Source organism: Plecotus auritus, assembly GCF_963455305.1.
Source record: "Plecotus auritus genome assembly, chromosome: 1".
Lineage (NCBI taxonomy): Eukaryota > Metazoa > Chordata > Mammalia > Chiroptera > Vespertilionidae > Plecotus > Plecotus auritus.
Window position 1 is genome coordinate 117,742,423 of NC_137770.1, and position 16,922 is coordinate 117,759,344.

A 16,922-nucleotide genomic window follows, 5' to 3' on the forward strand; every position below is an offset into this window, starting at 1 on the left:
TATTAGCAAATCAGATCCAGCAATACATTTAAAAGATCATACAACATGATCAAGTGGGATTTATTCTGGGGATGTAAGGCTGGTACAATATTCACAAATTAACAAATGTAATGCCTCACATAAACAAAATGAAAGATAAAAACCATACAATCATATCAACAGAGGCAGAAAAAGCATTTGATAAAATCCAGCACCCATTTATGGTAAAAATAAATAAATAAATAAATAAATAAAAATAAAAAAAAAACACAAATCTCAGCAAAACAGGAAGAGAGGGACCATACAGCAACATAATAAAGGCCATATATGAAAAACCTACAGCCAACATCATATTCAATGGGAAAGACTACAAATATTCCCCTTAAGATTGGGAAGAAGACAGAGATGTCTCCTTTCACCATTCTTATTCAACATAGTGCTGGAAGTCCTAGCCACAGTAATCAGACAAGAAGAAGAAATAAAAGATATTCAAACTGAAAAGGAAGAAGTAGAACTGTCATTATTTGCAGATTACACATTACTGTATATAAAGAACCTTAAAAATTCCACACACAAAAACTACTAGAACTGAAAAATAAATTCTGCAAAGTAGCTGGATACAAAATAAATGTCCAGAAATCAGTTGCATTTTTGTACACCAATAATGAACTATCAGAAAGGGAAACTAAGAAAACAATTTCATTCAAAATTGCCCCCAAAAGAATAAAATACCTAGGAATAAATTTAATCAAGGATGTAAAAGACCTGTACTCAAAAAATTATAACACACTGAAGAACAAAATTGAAGAAGATACAAATAAGTTGAAACATATACCATGTTCATGGATAGGAATAATTAACATCATTAAAAAGTCCATACTACCCAAAGCAATCTACAGATTCAATGCAATTCCTATCAAGATACCAATGGCATATTTCAAAAAACTAGAATAAATATTCCAAAAACTTATATGGAACCACAAAAGACCCCAAATTGCCAGAGCAATCTTGAGAAAAAAGAATAAAGTTAGAGGAATCTTTCTACCTGATATCAAACTATACAAGACCAAAGTAATCAAAACAGTATGGTACTGGCATATTGATCAATGGAACAGAATAGAGAGCCCAGAAATAAACCCATGCCTTTACAGTAAATTAATATTTTACAAAGGAGGCAAAAACATACAGCAGGGTAAAGATAGTCAATTCAATAAATGGTGTTCAGAATATTGGACAGATGTGTGCAAAAAATGAAACTAGACCATTTTCGGACACTATACACAAGAATAAACTCTAAATGGGTTAAAGACTTAAATGTTAGGCTCCAAACCATAAATATCCTAGAAGAAAACATAGGCAGTAAAATCTCAGTCATTTCTTGTAACAATATTTTTTTCTGATATATCTCTTTGGGCAAGGGAAACAAAAGAAAAACTAAACAAATGGGACTACATCAAACTAAAAAGTTTTTGCACAGAAAAAGAAACTATCAACAAAATAAAAAGACAACCCACCGAATGGGAGAACATATTTGTCCATACATCCGATAAGGGCTTAATATCCAAAATTTAGAAGGAACTTATAAAACTCAATACCAAAAATTAAAAAAATCCAATTGAGAAATGGGCAAAAGGCCTGAATAGACACTTCTCCAAAGAAAACATACAGATGGCCAATGCATATATGAAGGCATGCTCAACAATACTAATCATCAGAGAAGTGCACATTAAAACCACAATGAGATATCATCTCTGCACTTGTCATGTGGAGAAAAGGGAATGTAGATTGATGCAGCCACTGTGGAAAGCAGTATGGAGTTACCTCAAAAAATTAAAAATGGACCCAGTGATTCCACTTCTGGAAATATATCCAAAGAAACCCAAAACACTAATTTGAAAGAATATATGCACCCCTATGTTCATTGCAGCTTTATTTACAATTGCCAAGATTTGGAAGCAGTCCAAGTGCCCATCAGTAGAAGAGTAGATAAAAAAGCGGTGGTACATTTACACAATGGAATGCTACTCAGTTGAAAAAAGGAGGAAATCTTGCCTTTTTTGATAGCATGGATGAACCTGGAGAGTATTATGCTAAGTGAAATAAGCCAATCAGAGAAAGATAAGTACCATATAATTTCACTTATATATGGAATCTAATGAACAAAATAAACTAAAAAAGTGGAGACAGGCTCATGAATACAGAGAACAGACTGACAGCTATCAGAGGGGAGGGAGTTGAGGGCTAGGTGAGAAGGGTGAAGGGATTAAGAAAAGAAAAAAGAGAAAGGCTCATAGACACAGACAACAGTATGGTGATTGCCAGAGGGAAGGGGGTTGAGGAGAGGTAGAAGACGGGAAAGGGGAAATAAATGGTGATTGAAAGAGACTTGACTTGGAGTGGTGAACACACAATACAGATGATGTATTGTAGAACTGTATACCTGAAACCTGTATAATTTTATTAACCAATGTCACCCCAATAAATTCAATTTAAAAATATATAAATAAATAAATAAATAAATAAATAAATAAATAAAATAATATGGTAATGGAGAAAAAAAGAACATTTTATGGAAAGAAGGAGGTATCATAATCTGTGCAGTGCACTGAGATTTCTCCCTGCAACCCCAGGTGCTCCAGGCCAGCTCTGCTACTAGAGACCAAGTGGACCAGAGTGCCCTTCTTAGAGGGCATTTGGGGAAAGAAACCTGAGGAATCACCCAAAGTCCTTTCTCTAGAGCGCAGCAGTGGATAGAGATGTCTCTTTGTGACCACTAGATGGCGCCAGACACTAAGCTTTGTCTTCATCTATGGAGGAAGAAGGTGGTCCCTCCTCAGAGCAGAGGTGCTGATTAGGATTTGAAATACAAGGTGAGAATATTGTTATGAAAGTAGTTGCCACCATTGAATACCAATTCTGTGCCAAACAACAATGTGGGAAGATTTGTATCATTTATTCAATATAGTGAATGAGCACCTATTATGTGGCTGGCACCAATCCTCTTCTTAGAGCAGAAAAAGCAGTAAGAAAGTAAACATACAATATGTCAAGTGGAGATAAATGCCAGAAGAAGCATGAAGTAAGGTCAGGGATGGGGAGGGATGTGCTGTTTTATACAAGGTAGCCAGGAAAGCTTTGCTGAGGAGGTGACATTTGACTTATTAGTGCTCACAATGCCATTTTATAGAAGGGGAAATGAGGCTAAGAAATCTATACTAATAATAGACAAATATGTAAACTGACCATACCTCTGCGACACCCACAGCCAACCAGGAGTGAGTGTGCAAATTAACCTGACAAAGATGGCAGGCCTGTGGGCAGTGCACAAGCGCACAGGCACCGAGCAGCCAGGGGAGGGGCGGGATGCCCACGTGCCCTCTGTGTAGCCAGGGTGACGCAGCAGGCATCCCCAGGACCCCGTTGGCTTCGAGCCTGTGGCTAACACAAGTGCGCACACCAGCTCTGAGCAGCTGGGGTCCCGGGGACGCCACTGGAGTGTCCGGTCCTGTCAGCCTGGCCTGGGGGCGGCTGGAGTTCGCAGTCCTTTTGGTTTGTGCAGCCCCTGGACCAGAAGCGGAAACCAAGAGCATGGGGAGCACCAGGAATTCTGGGAGTCGTAGTTCTGGTGGCAGCCCCTGGACCGGAAGCGGAAGCCCAGAGCACCGGGAGCACCAGGAATGCTGGGAATCGTAGTTCTGGTGGCAGACATGTTGCGGGATCTCCTAGACCAGTGGTCGGCAAACTCATTAGTCAACAGAGCCAAATATCAACAGTACAACGATTGAAATTTCTTTTGAGAGCCAAATTTTTTAAACTTAAACTTCTTCTAACGCCACTTCTTCAAAATAGACTCGCCCTGGCCGTAGTATTTTGTGGAAGAGCCACATTCAAGGGGCCAAAGAGCCGCATGTGGCTCGTGAGCCACAGTTTGCCGACCACGGTCCTAGACACTAGAGCAGCCGTGGGCAAACTACGGCCCGTGGGCCGGATCCAGCCTGTTCGGCTGTTCTATCCGGCCTGCGGAGCCAAAAGAGCGGAGGGTTCTCTTGCTCTCCCCTCTGCTCCTTTACTTTGAATTTATATTAGTTCACACAAACACTCCATCCACGCTTTTGTTCCGGCCCTCAGGTCCAGTTTAAGAACCCATTGTGGCCCTCGAGTCAAGAAGTTTGCCCACCCCTGCACTAGAGCAAAGTGAGCCTGGAGCAAGTTACTGTTGCAGGTGGGGGATGGAGGGAAAGCAGAGGTGAGAGACATAAATAAAATCAGAGTGTCGAGGAAAAATTAAAGGGAAGATGTCCTGCAACTTCTAGGAAATCCCCACCAATGGAGCAAAGAAAAAAAAAAAGACCTCTATTATTCTGTAAGCACCAAACCAAACTGGGTTGGGGTCTCAGACAATTCGCTCATATGATTGCAAAGACAGACAGAAACTCCCGGATTGGAGAGGGCTCCCCTGAGGGCTCCCAGATTGGAGAGGGTGCAGGGCGGGCTGAGGGGACCCCCCCCCCTCCAGCCCCGCCGTGCACGAATCTCGTGCACTGAGCCCCTAGTGTAAAATAAGTTGCCTATTGGATCCTGGAGGTGGGAATGAGCATGGACAGGGGACAGGGGAGATTGGGAAGAGGTTCAATAACCCCTCCCCATCCCTGTTAGACAGAGAGGTGCCATAAAACCCATGGTGGGAGTGGGAGTCCCTCCCCCACCTCCAGCCCTAAAACCGCACCCCTCACCTGTGAAGAAGAACCACAGCACTCCTAGGGTAGTGGCCACCTGCACACCTATGCCAGGGCTGCCCATCTTCCTCTGAGGCAACTGACAGCTGGGCTCTCTGTGGCGGAAGGCTTCCCCTGCCTGTGAGAAAGAGGAATTGAAGCCTTTGTCTCAAAAGGTCCTCTCCAGGCATACTCACCCCATCTCCCCTGGACCAGCGTGGGGCAAGGTTGCAACTGCCAGCTAAGAGGTCCTTCCTCCCACACACCCACAAGGCTCTCTGCTGAGGGAATTTTCGAGAGATGCTGGCAGGAATTGAGTCACTGGGGAGGGTAAACCAGGAGAGGTGGCTGTGACCCACCATTTCAGAACTAAGATGCAAATATAAGGAAGAGGAGGCAAGTAGAGGCAAGGTCAGCCTGCTCAAGGCAAGGATGTGCTCAGATCAGTGTGGGGAGAGGAGCTGAGGTTAGAGCCAGACTTAGACAGAGACTAAGAAGTCTGGCCTTTACCTTGAAGGCAGCTGGGAGCCACCAAAGATTCTGGAATTGAGGAAAGGATATGGTCCTACTTTGCTTCATAAAGATTATTCTGCAGGCATCTGCAGGACAGAAGAGACAAAGTAGTTCTGGGTGAAAGATACAGGACTGGAGGGTGTGGGGAAAGAGAAAGGGAGCAGTGAGGGGCCCACGATTTTGTGCCCAGTGACCGGTGGGGTACTCACTGAGACAGAAACGGGTTCCGTGCAGGGCATGTGATGTTAGCATGGTTTGTGCAGAAACTTCCAGGAGCAAGTTCTGGGAAGCAGCTGGGTGTATGAGTGTGGGGCCCAGAGATAGGGAACATTTTCTAGTTTCATAGATATTGATTGAGTGACCAAGACAATCAGAAATGGAAGAGGCTGACCTCTTAGGGCTGACCCCCAAGACTGGAGGCAGGACTGAGTGAGAGGTAGGTCTGTGGCCTCAGCAGGGACCCCAGACCTCCCTGGGTACAGCCCTGCTCCCAATCTTGGCTGCCCAAGGTGTCTGACCTGGGCAGGCTGCTCAAACCTTGTCTCTGTGTCCCACAGCTGCTGCCTGATTGCTCCTGCCAAGCCACGTAGCCAGTGTTGATCTATGCTATCCAACATGATTGCCAAGCCTATAAACAATTTCACGTTCTCATAGCCCCCAGGGGAAATAGGCTGACCTGCTTGATCCCATTTTGTAAAAGAAAAAATTAAAGCCCAGATAAGTGAAGTGACATATTAATATGATGTAATTTGACAGAACAGCTGAGAAGTATTTGGGTTCCCAACCACAACTTTCTGCCCTTCCACGGAGCAAATCTCTACATTAGCATCAGCTCCAGCCACAGGCAGCTGGCTTCAACCCTTCTAATCCCAGCCAAGAACCGCCCCCCCAGCCACCACACACCCAGAAGCTGGGCTGAGGGAGTCCCTCAGCTAGCCCCCTTCCCAGCTGTCTGCAGTGGGGAAGTCCTGAGCAACCACTTCCTTCCCAGAGGCTTCCGTTCCAAACCTGGTGGCCCAAAGCCACTGCTGCATCAGCAGTCTCTCCCCCACTCTCCCCCACCACACATTCATAAAGGCATCCTTGGCTACAAGGGCCACCATGGCCCTCAGGAAAAGCCAGCAAGTGGCCTGCCATGTCAGCCTGCCCCTCCAAGGAAGCACCAGGACTAAGGATTAAGAAGCCCCCAGATTCCAAGTCTCCCTTCCTCACTTTTACCCCAGACAAACTAAGGCCTGTCTGCTCTTCCTGGTCCCTTCCCTCACTCTCTCCCTGCTGCTCTTGCCTACAGTCTCCTACCCTGACTTTACCCTCCTTACTGTCCCTGCTATCTCCACTCTGTCCCCAACGATAACCCCATTCTCTACAGTGCTTCCTCTTAGGACAACACATTAACCTGCTCATGTCCTTCCCCCTGCTCAAGAGCCCCCCATGGCTCCCCATTTACTACCAAAGTTAACCCACATCCCCTGCCCAACACTCAAGACCTTTCTTAATGACTGTCACTTCTATAAATCAAGTTAATTTCTGCCACTGGGGTTTTACTCCCCAGGTGTCTTGGAAATGCCTGCCACCTCAGTGAGTGTGGGGGATCAGGGAGCACCTGTCTCCGGATCAGACCTATCAGGACTCCCCAAGGACCCAGCTGTCCTTCCCTCCAGTGGAAGAATGAACGGATCCCAGGGGTGGGTGCTGGGCTTGCTCCCTTTGACTCCTTTCCTAGACTCTGGTCCCAGGAAAACTCCCACTTTTGTGGCTAACCCTGGGAAGAAGCCTGAGAGCCCAGAATTGAGGAGACCAGAGAATTCTGCAGCCCCCAGTGGCTCTACCACAGCAGCTGGGCTCCCAAGAGTAGAGGGCAAAAAGGAAAACAAACCTAGAAGCCTTCCCGGGAACAGAAAGCCAATCACGGTGTTTTGAAGGATAAGCAGCCCTGCCCAGTACTTAGAGGCCCTCTCCAGACCAAGGACCTCAGACTGCTTTCATTTGTAGGGCCCTGCCCACCTTCTCTACAAAGGGGAATTCTCACCCCCCCCCCCAGGTGGGACCTGCCCTGCAATATATGCCACCCTCTCCCACCCCCACCCCCCAGTGAGTCACCAGCCAGCCATTCCTCCCTCCTCCTGATCCTCCCTTCCCTACCCCAGTCCTGGCTGAATGTGGGAACTCCAAGAAGCTCTGCCAGGAAAGACCAGAGTGCCTGGGCTTTCTGAAGGAAGCAGGGGTTAGGGCCCAGGCCACCTTTAGCCTGAGAGTACAGCAGGCGCATCCAACCCCAACAGAGGTGGAGCCACAGGGAAGCTCCTGAGAAATGACCCAAGATGTGACCCCCATAAAGCCAAAACCAAAAACAACAAGGGCTGAGACTGGGTTCAAGATGCTCTGGGCTTGGGGGTGCCCAAGAGGGACCCCTTGCCCCAACCAATGCCACTAGCAGCTGCCCTTATTCTCCAGCCTCCTCCCAACCCTTTCAGGGGGTGCTTGGGCAGCACTTCCCACAAAGTTAAGAAGGATCAAGCAATATATTCAGTGTCAAATCTATGCTAACCAGCATAGTACAGGTGCACTGCTTCTAAAAATAGCAGTTAAGCCAAGGTAAGCTGCACACCTAGACTGCCCAGATACTTCAGCCAGTCTTTTTTTTTTTTTTCTTAAACCAGTTTGAACTAGGTTTCTATTACCTGCCATTGAAGGAGCCCTTGGATATACATTTGAGAAGGCTAAAAAGGGCTAATTCCAATGTAACCCTGATATTCGGGGCTAGTGATCTGAATCCAAGCCAGCAAGCTCAGTGTACATCCCTGATAACCTATAATTAAGTCCCTGTCTCCTTCCCAGATACTGGTCTTGCAGAACCTATTACTGTGAACAGTGCACTGCCCCGGAGGGAGGGTTATTAACGCTGGCGCCAGGCCAGATCATCAGATATGGCCTGGAGACCCTCAACACCTGGGGGCCTTCTTGCAAGGCCCGGGAAAAGAACTGGAAGCATAATCCATGTTTGTGGGACAAAGACCACAGGGAGGGAGATATAAAGGAAAGCCCCATGTGTGTTCCTTCACTCAGATTTGGAAGGCTGTTCCCTGAGTCTGCCGGTGTATTAAACAGTGTCCCTCCTTTTTCTTAGAAGCGTCTTTGGTTTTCTTTGGTCTTCTGCAACACATTCATTCATGTATTCCATAATGCATTTAACTATTAGGCAGGTACTATTAGGGCAGAGAGATGACTAAAATCAAGGAGCCTACATTCCAATAGGGAATCACTGCAGTTCAGTATAGTGTACTATTTAAAATGCAGTGAGGGTCACTTGGAGGCACCTCAGAGACATGATAACCCTGAGTCCTGAAAAATGATTAGTCCTCCCCCAATAGACAGACTGGGAAATGTGGCCCCTCCCCAGCCTGAGCCCTCCTGGCATTGCCTGTCTGCCTCTCAACTGAATTCTTTGAAAAGGTAGAAAGTTTGAGGTTTTAGTCCTAGCTCTGACACTTTACTGGGCAATCTTCACAGGTGACTTCCCTCTCTGAGTTCAATGTTCCCATCCATTAATGAAGAGCTTTGCTGGAGGCTATTAGAACTTCATTAGTATGTTTAGCCTTCATGTACTAGTTAAAGTTAGCCAATTAGCTGCCATGCAGGTCTCACTGAAATGTACAAAATCACTATGACAGAAATGACAAGTTTTCCTCTTACACCTAATCTTTCCTTCTTCTGTAGAATTTTTAGTTAGGCACATGGCCGCTCAGCTAAAGACTACAGATCCCAGCTTGCCTTGCAGCTAGCTGTGGTCATTTGACCATTTTCTAGCTAATAGGATGTGAGAGCCACTGATGTGTACAACTTCTGGGTCATGCCCTTAAAAAGAAGACATATAGCCTCTCTTTTCTTTTCCCCCTTCCCACTGGCTAGAACACAGATGTGGGGCCATGCTGCCAAAGGCAGCACCCTGGGGATTGCAGAGCAGCAAGATAGAAGGCTCCATGGGGCTGTAGTTTCAGCCCTGGACTACCCGGACTGTCACAAGGGTGAGAAATAAGCATCTATTCTAACATAAGTCACTGTTGTTTTAGGTCTTTCTTATAGCACCTGAAGTGACTAATCAGGGAGCCATCCCTCCGTTACTTTCCTTCCTTCTCTCCCCACTCTGCTTACCCCATGAAAATTGCCAATGCTCAGAGCAGCAAAAGAAACCACATATAAAATAGGTATTTCAAAATAAGAACTGGACACTATCTCATTAAAGTCACGTTGGTGCCTGGCCCAAATTTGAATTTCCAAGGTAGACATGATGGGCTTGTTTGTATGGGAGGGAAGGGCTAAAAGAGTAATGTGTACTGAAGGCTTGAACAAATGGGCATGTGGCACACAAGATGGGGACACCTGGAAAGGAAGCATGTATAGGGGGAAGAACAGTTCCTATTGGGCTTGAGCTATAGATCATCCATGCCAGAATGTCTGATGGACTCCTGACACAGAGAGCGGGAGCTCAGAACAGAGAGGGACAAGGGAGCCATCCATGCATTGGTGGTCACAAAGCCAAAGTTGGGATCAATGAGGGAGATCACAGAGTGAGAAGAGGTTCCTCAACAAATTCTGGAGAAACTGTGGGAGTTAATGGTCAGGATCAGAACAGGGAACTTCTCTCTGACCACCTCACAACCTCTCTTTTCCCCTCCACTAATAGATCCCCAATACTTCCCAAGTTAGTGTGCTGGCATTTGAGCAGCTCCTCTTGGTGGACAGCTCTACCTTATTTGGAGCCAAAATCTGTCTCTCAGATAACCCATGTTAGTCCTCATTCGACCCCTTGGACTGTAGAAAAAAGGCCTCTGTAATCCATCTTCAACATAGTCAACTTTTAGAGAAAACTAACAGCATGTGGCAGGTCGGTTACTGAATTTTCCCAGGGCTAAAAGGATGTAGGGAGGAGGGGAGAGGGTATTAAAACAAAGAACTGTGTACATAACCAGTAGCACCTTTTCCAGGTAGATCCACCTGCCATAATTAGAAAAAGGTACATGGAGACTAGAAAAGGCCTCAGCCCATTTTTTAAAATAATCCAGTATGAGACAATAAGACAAAGGCGATGTATGGGGAAAACTGTTAATCCCATAGTACTCAGCCATTGAGGAACCGGGGGAGGAACTCTCACACATTAGGAATAAATTGCCTGTGATCACCACTCCATATGTGCCTGTTCAACCGGACACCTGCTCTTGCAGGAGTGCATTAAATGTCCCATTTCCGCCATACTTTATGTCTCCGAATCTGTTATTTGAATTTGGACAGGTGAGGGTTTCTCACAATTTGGGGGTGAGTCCAGATCTTGGGGTGTTCAAGAAACCTCCAGTAAAGGGGGGGTGAGTGCAGTGCAAGAAACCTCCAGTAAGGCCCAGCTGGTGTGATTAAGTGGTTGAGCATCGGCCTATGAACCAGGAGGTCACAGTTCGATTCCCGGTCAGGGCATATGCCCGGATTTCAGGCTCTATCCCCAGTGTGGGGTGTGCAGGAGGCAGCCAATCAATTGTTCTATCTTATCGTTGATATTTCTATCTCTCTTTCCCTCTGAGGTCAATGAAAATATTTTGGAAAAAAAGAAAAGAAACCTCCAGTAAGGAGGGTTGAGTGCATAGAATAGTCACAGGGACTTGCTGAGGATGGGAAACAAGAATTCTAGGCCTAGGAAAACCAAGGAAAGCAGAATCATGGAGGCTCCCTTACACATTCCCCCAGATAGTCCACTGGGGAGAATGCTGATGTTCTGGGGGAACAGTCCCAGAACCAGGGACAAAAGAAACAAAAGATGATCAAATATTATTGTTTTATATGGCCTAAAGACCCAATTCATAGACAGTCTGTCTTTTTGCCCAGGTTTGATTCAGATGAAGACTGGGTTATCCTGATCAGCTCTGGATGGCAAGAGACCTCTAGCAGTCCTTGGCCTGGTCTCTGAGTCCTTAGCCCAGATTCGCTCTGGGACAAGAGACATTATTCTGCTTCGGTGTTTTTTGTTTATTTGTTTGTTTTTATGCAGGGCATTCAGTGGTGTCTGTGGCTCAACAGACAAGGAGCATGATATGAAGTTCTTGTCCGTCAGTTGTGCATGCCTGTAAATATTGTATATAAGAATGTCTCTGTTGATGTTTTGTGTCTCTTTGTTGTTTGGTTTAATTTGTTTAAAGATGGGGCATGTCCTGCTTTGGGGGGCCCAACTACTTGTGGCAGTGTTTGCAGGAACTTCCAGCAGCTGCCAAGAGTTCTTAATCTCGGGGACCCTTCCTGCTCTACCCTCTCAAGGCATCGACAGCCAGAAACTCTTAGCTAGTGAGAGTTCTTGTCTATCTATCTGTAATGTAACTTGGTTACTGATGTTCATTGCTTGCTTTCTTATCTTGGGGGGACTTAGTTTTCTCTTCGCCATTTTATGAAAAAGGGAATCCTCTGTCTTTGCTGTTTGGCCTTTGTGCCACTCAGAACCCATTTGCTGTGCTAGGTTAGTGTGAGATAAGATTCTAAGACTAATGTCCCAGTCCACCCTTTTGAGAGTACTCACTTATTTACTGTAGGGTTTTTGTTTCTGTTTTTGAGATCTCTTCTTATATGCTATTTCATATTGTTAGTCTACTCAGAAAAAAGATTTCATATTGTTAGTCTACTCAGAAAAAAATCCTATGTAATAAAGAGGTAATATGCAAATTAACCCTCATACCATAACACCATCACAAGATGGCAGCGCACACAGCGGGAATGGGACCGGCTGCTCCGCACGCCCACTGCCGCAGTTCCTGCAGCCCCTTGCAGGGAGGGAGGTCCGGTGGCCGCTCCGCACACCTGCCACCAGGGTTCCCGTGGCCATGCCAGTGGGCGCGCCTGCCTCAGGAGTTCCCTCAGCCCCACCAGGAGGCGGGTCCCAGCTGCTGCTCTGCATGGCTTCCACCAGGGTTCCCTCAGCCCCGTGCGCTGCAGGGGCGGCTCCATGGGGGGTCCCGTGGCTCCGTGTGGCTTGATGCTGCGTCCATCTGCGTGGGCACAGGCAGGTCTGGATCTCGTGGGATTTTGAGGCACATGCAAGTGGGCAGGGATTTGACTCTGGGTCTCCTGGCACAGGCGGACTTGACGCTGTGTCCCCGTGGGTGCCGGCCCAGACTCTGACAGTAAGGAGGAGGGAGTCCCATCCCCAACAGAATCAGCCAGAATCAGCCGTTGGTCAGCCAGCTTTCAGCGGCCTGACAGCCAGGACTCTCATTCACCTGCAACCCAGACCCTGACAGCAGGGAGGTGGGAATGTGTCTAAAGAGCAACTATTGACACAATGTAGCTCTACAGCTGAAAGAAGCCATCATCATGGACAGAAAATGTCTGAAGACCAACGTGCCTCTGAAGCTGAAAAAAAGGCAGTGTCAGTGACAGAATGTATCTGAAGAGCAACTATTGGCACAACGTAGCTCTAAAGCTGAAAGAAGCCGGTGTCATCAACAGAAAATGTCTAAAGACCAACGTGCCTCTGAAGTTGAAAGAAGATGGCGGCGATGACAGAATATGTCTAAAGAACAGTCATCAACAAGTACTACCAATACTGGTAGGAACTGCCTTCTCAGTGAAAATGGAGTACATGAGGATGCAATTCTCGAACATAGTTGTGGTGGAATGACTGTTAGATGACAATTTTGCCTATCACTAAATTTCTCTGATGAAAAACCATCCGATGGGAAATTTACTCGATGTTGTAGCAAAGGTAAAGTTTGTCCAAATGATATACATTTTCCAGAATACCCAGCATATTTTAAAAGATTAATGACAAATGAAGATTCTGACAGTAAAAATTTCATGGAAAATATTCGTTCAATAAATAGTTCTTTTGCTTTTGCTTCAATTGGTGCAAATATTGCATCGCCATCAGGATATGGTCCATACTGTTTTAGAATACACAGACAAGTTTATCACCGCACTGGAACTTTACATCCTTCAGATGGTGTTTCTCAGAGGTTTGCTCTACTCTGTATTTTAGATATGGCTGAAGTGACAAGTAAAAGATTAGCAATGCCAGAAAACCAGGGCTGCTCAGAAAGACTCATGATCAACATCAACAACCTCATGCATAAAACAAATGAATGAACAAAATCATACAAGATGCTACATGAGGTAGAAAAGGAAGCCCAATCTGAAGCAGCAGCAAAAGGTATTGCTCCCACAGAAGTAACAATGCCGATTAAATACGATCGTAACAGTGACCCAGGTAGATGTAATTCTCCCCGTGTAACCGAGGTTACTGTCATATTCAGAAACGAAGATGGAGAATCTCCTTTTGAAAGGGACTTGCTCATTCATTGTAAACCAGATCCCAATAATCTGAATCCACTAAAATGAAACAAATCAATATCCTGTTTCCTACATTAGATACAATGACATATCCTATTCTTTTTCTACATTGTGAAAAAGGCTGGGGAACAGATATTGCATTAAGACTCAGAGAAGACAGTGTAATCGACAATGATACTAGACAAAATGTAAGGACACGAGTCACACAAATGCAATATTATGGATTTCATCTCTCTGTGCGGGACATGTTCAATCCTATTTTAAATGCAGGAAAATTAACTCAACAGTTTATTGTTGATTCATATTAAAAATGGAGGCCAATGGGATAAATTTCATTAAAGCAAACCAATCTAAGTTGAGAGTTGAAAAATATTAGTGGTTTGATGGATTATCTCACATCTAGATCTCAAAATGACAATACGCCAATCGGTAAAATGATAATACTTCCATCATCTTTGGAGGGTAGTCCCAGAAATATGCAGCAGTGATATCAGGATGCTATGGCAATTGTAACAAAGTATGGCAAGCCCAATTTATTCATAACCATGACATGCAACCTCAAATGGGCAGATATTACAAACAACTTACAATGCTAGCAAAGACCTGACTTGGTAGCCAGAGTTTTTAATATTAAGCTGAATGCTCTTTTAAATGATATATGTAAATTCCATTTTATTTGGCAAAGTAATAGCTAAAATTCATGTCACTGAATTTCGGAAACACGGACTGCCTCACGCTCACATATTATTGATATTAGATAGTGACTCCAAATTACGAACAGAAGATGACATTGACTGCATAGTTAACACAGAAATTCCGATGAAGACCAGTGTCCTTGACTTTTTCAAATTTTAAAATCAAATATGGTACATGGACCATGTGGAATACAAATTCCAAATAGTCCATATAGTTGGATATCCCCTGAGGGGTCCCAGATTGGAGAGGGTACAGGCTGGGCTGAGGGACACCCCCCTCCACCCCATGCATGAATTGTGTGCACCGGGCCACTAGTATGGTAAATAAAACCTTCTAACCGCCCCCCCGCAAGTCTTTTTCCTAGGAGGACCAGATCTGCAGAAGTGCCCTCCAGCAGGCTGTGGAAATTGGGCCACTCCCATTTTATAAAGAAAAATAAAATAAAATAAAATAAAATAAAATAAAATAAAATAAAATAAAATAAAATAAAATAAAATGAAATAAAATAGTACTTTCACATTAAAGCCACTGAAGGCTGGTGAGTTATCCTTGTTACAAATTTGCCAAGAAAATGCCTTGGGTAATAATAATTGGCTTTAAAATTTCAAAGTTGTTAAGACAAAATAAATATAACTAAAATGAAGGGTATATGATTAAGCTTTTTCAGTGATAGTTATATGCCTAAACATAGTTTTCCAAAGTCTTTGGTAACTTAAAATTTTTGGAGTTTTCTAGGTTGAATAGTAAAAAATTATTAAATATCTAGGTATTTTGAAATAATAGTGTTGGGTCTGATCTAATAATTGAATCAATACTTCCTCCCCTGGGAACTGACCTTTAGGCCACTTCACAATGGACATTCCCTTTCACTTAGACCACATTCCATTTCGCTAAGACCACATTCCACTTGCTAAGACCATTATCCTTCCCTCTGGACCTTCCTAGGATCCAGACCTTGCCCAGAGAATTCTCTGCCCAGAAAAAGCCTTCCTACAGTCCTTTAAAATCTCTAACTCCCCATTTTTGGATTCTGGCACCATTTGGGGGCTCAGCCCATCTGGTATCCAGATGACCTAATAAATTTATATTCCCTTACCACTTTGGCCTTGTGCATTCCTCCTTTGGTGACCCTAAAATTTGGTGCTGAAGCCTGGGAGCGTTCCACGGGGAAGGGGAGCCATCATACTGGCTTCCGTCACCCCATGTTTGCTACTCAGAGAGCAGTAGGCAGCAGCAGCTCATCCTGGGTTTACCTCCAAATCCTATTTGGGTGACTTAATTGTTGGCCTCGATTAGGCCTCCCTCCCTTATGGGCCCTCCCAAACCGGCCAAGGAGGACGCTAGATTGGGAATCTCTCCTTTTCCATTGCTGACCCTCCATCCCACACCAGCCAATCTTCTCTAGGTGAGTAACCTCCCACAATTTCCTTTGTCTCGAGTTTTGACCACTCACTCTCACTGACTTCTCAGAAGTCTCTCGTCTCAAAAGTCCTAGCACTAGGCCAGAAGACTCCTCAGCCATTCAGCTTTAGGTCCTTCTGGATTGAGGATGCCTAGACTGGAGGGTCACCCCCTCGTTTCTCGTGGTGATTTGTTTAGCAGCAGGGACGCCTCCCCTAAACAGTCACCTTTGGATTTGTGGTCTGTCACTCACCCTTCCTCTCTCATGGTCACGCTACACTCACAGGGGAGATCACGCCCAAACACTGCATTTTCTTTTGTAACACTGTTTGGCCACAATGTAAACTAGATGGTAAGTCTCAATGGCCTGAAAATGGCACTTTTGATTTTAACACATTATGTAATTTAGGTAATTTCTGTCACCACAAGGGAAATGGTCAGAAATTCCCTACCTTCCAGGCCTTTTTACCCTACAGTCTCAACTCTCTGTCTATCAGTCCTGCTCTATCCATCAGATTCTACTCCTTCACACAAAACATCATACCCCTAACACTTCTGATTCTGAATCTACTTTTGACCCAGCAGACCACCGACCTTCACCCACTTATGCGTTGCCTCCCTGATCTGCAGTGGATTCCCATAACCCAGACCCTCCTAACCAGCAACCATCTTCTCCCCCCGCCCCTGAGAGCCCAAATACCGAGAGCACGAGCTCCAAAACAGCCTTATCCCACCCAACACTCACTCTCGGGCCACCCAAAGACCGCCTTCCTCAACAGCTTCTTCTATTCCCAAGCCCATTCTACCCAAGGGAGGGAGCAGGAACTGAGGGGATAGTCCGAGTCCATTTCCCATTTTCTATGTCTGACCTCACACAGACTGCGAGGCATCTCAGGTCTTTTTCCACTGATTCCACCACATTTACTAAGGAATTTGAATACCTGACCCAGTCCTATGACCTGACCTGGCATGACATCTATGTCATCCTGTCCTCCTCTCTAACCCCAGAGGAGAAGGAGTGCATTTGGCTAGCAGCTCAGGACCATGCTGATGCCCTCCATAGACAGGACTCTGGTTGGCACTGGCACGGTCCCTCAAACTAACCCAAGGTAGGACTGTCAAGTTAATTTTCCAGGTACCAGCTCCGTAGCCATATTGCCGGACTCAAAAAGGCTGCCCGTAAGGCAGTCAACTATGACAAACTTAATAAAATCACTCAGGGCTCTGATAAAAACCCAGCTCTCTTCCTCTTGCCTCATGGAGGAACTTACCACCTTAGACCACACCTCCCCAGAGGGA

General features: G+C 45.3%; 1 protein-coding gene across 2 annotated transcripts in view; it reads right to left on the minus strand.

Annotated features, from left to right (window-relative positions):
* CD276 (CD276 molecule) overlaps positions 1–16,922 on the minus strand; it is a 107,487-nt gene that overhangs the window by 16,520 nt on the left and 74,045 nt on the right. For both annotated transcript variants that reach the window (XM_080642861.1, XM_080642860.1), the window contains exon 2: positions 4,713–4,833. In XM_080642861.1, the coding sequence (XP_080498987.1) occupies positions 4,713–4,779 (67 nt within the window). In that variant the 5' untranslated portion in view covers positions 4,780–4,833. The remainder of the gene's footprint in view (positions 1–4,712; positions 4,834–16,922) is intronic.